The sequence below is a fragment of the Rhea americana genome, unplaced genomic scaffold, assembly GCF_003343005.1.
Source record: "Rhea americana isolate MKP2758 unplaced genomic scaffold, rheAme1 scaffold_295, whole genome shotgun sequence".
NCBI classification, from domain to species: domain Eukaryota; kingdom Metazoa; phylum Chordata; class Aves; order Rheiformes; family Rheidae; genus Rhea; species Rhea americana.
In genome coordinates, this window is record NW_028186418.1 from 2,876 (window position 1) to 10,145 (window position 7,270).

Sequence of the window (7,270 nt, forward strand, 5' to 3'; positions counted from 1 at the left end):
CAAGGACATAAATACCTTTTCCAGGCCACTCAGGATCTTCTCCAGCTCAGGTTTAGTGAGGATGCCAGCCTTCTCCAAGGCTTTGGCATAAGCCACGCTTGCCTGGATATCAACTTCAGACAGTCTCTGGTCAATGGCAATGGAGGAGTTCAGAATCTCCAAGATGGGATCCATACTTCCAGTTAATCTTCCTCCCAGGTGTTTTTCCCCCTGAAAATAATGAATTTTAAAGGCAAGTTAAAAGTGTTTATTTTTGTATTCTCTAAAAAATATCTTATGCTCAATGTAATCTTTATCAAAGTAAAACAGAGGCCATGCTCATGCATGTTTTTTCAGTGCAGTAGCACTGACCAGAAAGGCAGMTGTACTTTTGGACCTTTTGTAAGCAGTTGAAGAGGTGGGAACAGGATTTCCAAAAAGGATTTCAAACAAGGTATTGTTAGGACTCTCARACCCTTCAGTGTGATACCATGGACAGCGGAAAGCTGCCCAAGACAAGCTGCAAGCTAGTCTATGCCAGGCTTTTATCAGTTAGACAGAGCACTGTTGAATAACTTTAGAAACTCTTTTGCTAGATACTGTGTCCACATCTCTGCCAATTCCTGTTGAAGCATTGTGCCTGAGGGGACAACAAATGAAAGCCTGCAAGGTAAGAGTGTAGGCACAGGATGTTTACGATCTTTTTAWGGCAGCTTTATCAATATTAACTGAAAATCAGAGTTGGAAATGTTTTGCAGATTCTCTGTGCGAAGATAGGCCTCAGGGAAGAACAGCACTGGGGATGGGAAATTAAAGGCCAGTGCTAGAGAGTAAGTGCTTGGGCAAGGAACAAGCACTTAAGAATATCTTAACTACTGCGCGTTTTCACCAGAATCAGAGGTAGGTGATCAGAAATATTACAGCAAAAATTATTGTTGCTTCCTCCTCTATTTAAAACCCCAGGAAAATGAATCAGGTGGAAAAAAAGCACTCTAATAAATATGGTAAGTTGCACTGCTGGGATTATAACTACGTTCAGCTTGCATTTGTCAGCGCACCCTATAAACCAGTACAGTAGGAGAAACAAAGTTCACCCTTACCTCGGTTGCCATTTCAGCCGACGTTTTGCTTGCGTGTGTAGCGACCTCCGCAGTAGGTTCAACCTGTGGAACAGCAAGGCTCAGCTCTGTGCCCCAGCACAGCCCCGGGGTCCCCACCTGCTGCCCTGGCCCCCCGTGAGCTGCTCTTCCCTCCAGAGGCCAAGAGCCCCAGCCCGAGGGCTGCAGGACAGAAACCTCCGCTGCCTGCCCAGCCCYGCTGCCTGCCCGGGCTCGCTCACCGGCTCCACAGTGCAGCCCTGGCTGGTCACTCGCTGCTCCCCGGCTCTGCAGCCCCGGCTTTTACGCACCTCGGACCAGGGCGGGCTGCTCGTCCCGCCCCAGTGGGGCGGGGTGTCCCCAGGGCCAGCCCCACGCCTGTCCCCCCAGCTCCCTTCCACCCTACCTRCCCCTCTCCCCCAGGCTCCTGCTTGTCTAGGGCATAATTAGCAACTCATAGGGAAAAGTTGCATCTGAGGCAGAGYTGTGGCAAGGTGCACAGATGGGAGAGATGCCATCATTTTGCCTGAGAGTGTGCTCCTGTTGGTCTAGCTTAAGGCACTGCTTCTGCAGAGCCAAGGTGGCATCTGCATGCTTTTACTGGCAGGTCAGCTCCTTTTCTGGGAACCGTTTGCCATGTCCTTGCGCTGAAAGAGTTATCTCATTCCTACATCCCTCTCTAATTTGTATTTGTATATGTACTTGGTATGATGGGTGGATCACTGATGTTCTGTCCTTTTGCTGAAAACACACAAGAATAAAATAGATGAGAGTTAATTGCTCATTTCTGTTCCTGTGTGGATGAGCATTTCCCCTCCACTTTGAAGGATGCTGCAGGTCCAGCTTTGGGGATTCCTCGTCACCGGTGCACAGGGTCACTCTCAGGCTTCCTGCGGCCRGCCGTGGCTGTGGGGCTGAGGTTATGCAGGCTGCATGCTGCAGTGGGCACGGAGTGTAAGATGAGGTCACTGGGTCTAGTGCCCTACAGCCCTGGCAAATAGCCTGTATCTTAAAAACATCAGATTTACAACCCCTGGATGTAAAGAACTGATTTAAAATGCAGGACAGCCACATGAAGARTAGCTCCCAAAGTTGTTCCTCAGCACCAGAATCCCATTAATTCCCCAGACATAAGGAGTACTTTACTCCAGCCACTCCACAGAAGCCAGCTTGCTTTCCGGTTTGACTGAGTGTGCTACTACAGTATAATATTTTTCAATCTGCACAGTCCTGACCTTTGAGAGAGCTCAGGGAGCATAATCCACTTTTCCTATTCCCATTTTTTTTTATTTCCCTTTAACTGACTCGTCATTTTCTACTGTTCTTCTCTTGGTTCTGCTACTTACCTCTTTCTCCTATTTTCACTAGGACATCCGACATCCACACTAGGAAACAGTGCTAGATCATTTTGTTATCACATTCCGTCCTACTCTGAACCCCCTCATTTACACCACTTTTCTTGTCTCGCTCATCCCTTAGGATTATCCTTATTCTTATTCTGGGCTTTAACAGAAGGTTGCTGATGTGTTGGGAAAACAGTAAGCACCGAATTTATGAACAGAATGGATCATATACAGAAAGCATCTTTACTTCATGATGCTTGTGGTATGGGTTCAAGGTTGGGACACGACCAGTGTAAGGATTGTGTGTGTTTCTGTCTGAAGATATTGAACAGGACTTCTCCAATCTAAAAAAGGGGAAAGGGGAGGGATCTCAAGTGCTCTAGCCCAAGATTGGTAACACAGTGACATCATATAAAGTATTTGTGATGATATGTCCTGGATTTTGGACTCACTCCTGTTGAAATCAATTGTTCCGCTGGATGCTGTGGAATGGGGTTGGGACATGAATCTGCAGCCATGTGCACCTGAGTATCATTCAGGTGAGACAACTTAGTTGAATTTCTACTGTGTTGCCTTTCATAATCTATGCCTCGATTCCAAATCTGGTTTTGCAAGCAAAAAGCTTTTTGTGGGTATTACCAGATGATCTTATTTTTATTAAACTATATCTGATATTATACATAGCAATGGATGTATGTTTTCATGTGGCATCTGTCAGCAGTATCCCTGTATATTTAAGAAATTTTGTCAGGATTAGTTTGCTTGTAGTATGTTGTTTTAACTCCTGTCCTAGTTTGTATCTAGGAGATTTATTAATTCTCTCTTCTCTCGTTTCTAGGTGAAATAGGATTTTTTAAAGAGACTTGGCATTTGAGAGCTGAACTTTTTTTTTTTTTTTTTTTTTGAAAAAACGTGAAACAGCGCTGCAAAATAGGTCTTCTAATGCACACTGAAATGTATTCTCATCATTACTGTCTACTGTTTGTCATGTTTTTGGTGTTTTTCCACTTCAATTTCCTGTCTTATTCTTTCAGTCTTTTATTTACTTAGTAAAATAGAAAGTTTATCTCCCCAAAACCCGTCCCACATTTAAATACTAGGGAAGTTCTGATGGAAAAGTATCATGTGTTCTGCTTATTTTCCATTCTGGGCACAGTGTCACAGCCTGCAGCACACCCTGCTAGGATTTTAGTTGGCTAAGTTAGAGTTTAGCTGGTTTAGCTGGCTGAGTACGAGGTCAACTCCTTTACTGATAAAAGCTGTTTTGAAGAAAGCTCTAAGTGAGAGCCTGCCTCTCCTCGCCCTTGGGAACCACTTTGAAGCTGAGTTTTTACTGCTGGCCAGGGCCTGTGCTGCACCGCAGATGTGCAGCAGCTAAGTCTGCGCCTGGTTTTCTACCTCCACAAGTCTCACCTGGACTCAGATGCCCTGGCTGGGCTTCCTCGGCTAGCCTTGGGCCTGTCTCCTTCCTACAGGCTTGCTGGGTGAGCAGTGGACTGTGTCTGACCCTCACCGCTGTCTCTGGCCCTGACYCTGACCCAGCGGTGCCACTCTGCMTCCCAGCTCCTTGGTGGTGAGGTCCCTGCTCGTGCCGCCTTATTATCGCGCTCTGTTCCTGGCTCACCTTCCCGTGTGGAGCAGCCGGCCCTCGCTGCTCTGCAACACGTAGGTCGTACATTAATACTCCCAGCTATATTCTTTTCCAAGCTGATTTGCTATGAGATAGTGAGTAAATTGCCCGTTTTGCAGCATGGAGAGTTTTAATTAAATATATTTTAACGTCCTCAGAGATAAGAACATTATTTGTATTTTCTTTTGTAATTAAAGTCACATTTTACTATTTTTTTAGTGTACCTTTTTCTTGGAAGAGACTAATAYGTGCGGAGTTCAGCTCTGAAGGAGTGCCTTAGTGATTGCTAGAAATGCACTATTCATAGTAGGACTAATTGTAAAAACCGAGTCTGGTAAAGAAAGAAGATGACATAAACTGCTGCACTGAGTAGTCTTTAAAAACATTCTTTTTTTAACTGTCATTTTTGTTTAGAAAAAGAAAATAGCTCTATAGAGTGAAAGTGCTAGTCAAATGCACTGTCAGCTAGACTGGTGTGAAGCAGTGCTGACATTTTTTGTTAAAAAAAAAAAACTTTGTTTAATGAATTTTGAATGTAAAAGAAAAAAAAGACACTATAGGGTGATCAGCAAAATGCTGAATACAGTAAACATCTTTCATGACAAAGAATACAAATACCATGCAGATCTGCTTTCAATAGCAGTTACTAGGCCCCCTGCTTTCAATAGTTAATACCGAGGCCCCTCTCTCACCAGCCTTGGTGGTTACAATCACAAGCCAATGCTTAAAATGTTGACATGCTAAGCACATTTAGAAAACCTATGTCTGCATTCCCTATGGATGGTGTAGCATAACTGTCTAACATCTAAAGTGCAACAGTTAAAAACCAAGTTAACTCAGCTAATCACCCCACCTCTCCTGAAAAGTTGTAGGTACAGATAGTGAGCTCTCTCTTAGAGATTCSCTTCTCCTTTGCATGATGTCAATGGATTTCTGGCTGGTCTGTTTTTGTGAAATTTCCAACGGAGCTTGTGTATCCATTAGAAAATACTTAGGAAGAATATGTCTCTATTGGAAAAAAATAATTCAAAAGCCATTGAGAGAGGCATGTGTATTATGCTTATTCTTCCTAGTGGCTGGGATGGGACATGGTCATCATGGATTCTAAGGAAGTATATCAGCAAAGGCCTAGAATGAAACTTTTGGAGGAACACTAAAAATGTAGATGTTAAACTGGATTTGTGGCAGAGAGATAAAGAGAAGGTACCAAAGAGAAATAAAATATATATGCTTAAGATTTTGAACCCATATCTAAAGAGAATGATGAAGGGAAGGCAAGGATTAGTAGATTTCCAGAATAAAACTCTGAAAAAGAGTCTGGAAGTATATTCCTGAGAAAACTAACATCCTTTCCATTCTTTTTTTCCCTTTGGCCTAGGTGGGAGCAGGTCTTTAAGCAGATTCATAGACAGGATTTGAAGCATGGCAGAGAAGTTATAGAACATTTGCTGTGCCAGTTTTGGCCCAATTACAAGGTCAGTTAATCCTGACATGAAAAAGGACGGCATCCATCACATCCTRTCCACTGATTCACATCAGTGGCTTTCAGTCTGCAGTTTGAAGACCTTTCTCCTGGCTCTGTTTCCTAAGGAGTCCATGAAAGGTGTTTCTGCAGTATGAATTAATTTCCATCTGTCCTACAATTGGTTTATGTGAAGGGGACCCATGTATCCATGGATGCTTTCTTAGGGGCCTGCAGCTGAAAAGGGTTGAAAAATCTTTGCAGTAGGCTTTTAAACTTTGCCTGCCCCTTAGGTATCTGGTCACGATGGTACAGCCAAGTGCTGCGTCTCCCACTGTCCTTGCATTGAAGAACACTGCAGATTGGTCCCACCTTTCAGAGCTGGGTGAGGAACACCCCAGCAAGCAGCRAAGCCACAGACTGAGAGTAGACTTCTTAGCTTGATTCTGGAGGGAAAATGAGGTGGTGAATTTTCTGCTAGTATCATAGGACAAACAAGAGAGTTTTAATTAACCTCCCTCCCAAGGGAGGTTTAATTAATGTCCTATGGATGGGCACAAGTATGCAATCAATTCAGGTCCCTAGATTCCTCTTAACAAGCATGCATGTGTGACTCCTTAGGAGGTTACTGCTGTCATGTTTGTATATAAACTTTTGCCTGAGGGGCCAATAGCAAAATAAATGGTTTAATGTGTTCCTGTCTCTCTGTTTCTGATACAGACATAATTTTCCCTGCTGCAGCCTTTGGGATTTTTTGCTATTTGCACTCAAAGAATTGTGTTCAGTTTTCTCAAGAGTGAAAAGAGCTCTTGTAATATAATGTAGTAAATGTACAGTGCATATATGAAAAAAAGAAAGAATAAGGGTGATGGTAGAAAAAGACATATAATGCTTGTGAGCCTGATAAGATGAATGCACAGATGCTTTCAAAGAAGACTGGAGGAGAGCAAGTGTGCAACTATTTCAGCCTTACAGTGTTCTATTTGCACGCAGGTATAATTTTGGTTTGGAAGGACCTCTGAAATAYAATTTTCCTCTCACTGTCATCATATCTAAAGGTAGCTATTTTTCAGAAACCAAATAGATTTTCAGAACATGTTTTGCCCCAAGTGTCAATTTTTGTACTGAACTTTCTGTCCACGGTAGTTACTGTTCTGCAAAAGTGCAGTCTGTCTTTCCTTTGAAAGTATAAAGGATCTATTGYTTGTAATTCTGTATTACATGCTAATTTACTCTGTGATCTGGAGCGACTGGCAGGCACATCTGTTTTGAAGTTTCGTGACAGTCTGCGAGGTTACTGCTCCATGGAGATTTTGAAGAACTTTACCGAGGCGGACGGGAGGTGCGGCAGAAATGGTGTCAGCAGAGCCGCTCTCCCGCAGGCAGAAGCACGCCGTCGGCGGGAGTTATYTCAGCGCCGGCATTGGTGGTTCAGTGGTAGAATTCTCGCCTGCCACGCGGGAGGCCCGGGTTCGATTCCCGGCCAATGCAGTTGACATTTTTCTTTCTTTTTTTCCTGTTTCCTCCATTTTTCCTTCTTTCTCGGGCCTCAAAACCTCTTTCAGCTCAACTCCGACCCTCGCCCTTCCCAGCGCTGCCCCTCGCCGTGGCTCCGCGGGCGGCAGCAGCGCCGGGAGCGCGTGTGGGGAAGGGCAACGTCCCCGCCCGGGCAGGCGGCGCCGCGGCCGCCTCAGCGCGCAGCTGCGCACGGGGACAAGATGGAGGTGTAAGGAGGCGGCGGGGCCGGGCGGGGGGCGGC

The 7,270-nt window shown here is 44.6% G+C and overlaps 2 protein-coding genes and 1 non-coding gene across 3 annotated transcripts in view; 2 read left to right on the forward strand and 1 right to left on the reverse strand.

Moving 5' to 3' along the window:
* Window positions 1–2,456, reverse strand: part of LOC146593396 (argininosuccinate lyase-like) — a gene marked incomplete at its 3' end in the record, with an annotated part of 5,308 nt that extends 2,852 nt beyond the window's left edge. The window contains exons 1-5 of the mRNA XM_085309320.1: window positions 2,423–2,456; window positions 1,940–2,012; window positions 1,319–1,511; window positions 1,080–1,142; window positions 16–210 (exon numbers count right to left, since the gene is read on the reverse strand). Coding sequence (XP_085165446.1) covers window positions 16–210; window positions 1,080–1,142; window positions 1,319–1,511; window positions 1,940–2,012; window positions 2,423–2,456 — 558 coding nt within the window. The remainder of the gene's footprint in view (window positions 1–15; window positions 211–1,079; window positions 1,143–1,318; window positions 1,512–1,939; window positions 2,013–2,422) is intronic.
* Window positions 2,457–6,931: 4,475 nt separating this feature from the next.
* Window positions 6,932–7,002, forward strand: TRNAG-GCC (transfer RNA glycine (anticodon GCC)). The gene has a single exon. It is a non-coding gene; the product is annotated as a tRNA-Gly (tRNA).
* Window positions 7,003–7,141: 139 nt separating this feature from the next.
* CRCP (CGRP receptor component) overlaps window positions 7,142–7,270 on the forward strand; it is a 33,321-nt gene continuing 33,192 nt past the window's right edge. Inside the window, exon 1 of the mRNA XM_085309246.1 lies at window positions 7,142–7,237. Coding sequence (XP_085165372.1) covers window positions 7,230–7,237 — 8 coding nt within the window. The 5' untranslated portion in view covers window positions 7,142–7,229. The remainder of the gene's footprint in view (window positions 7,238–7,270) is intronic.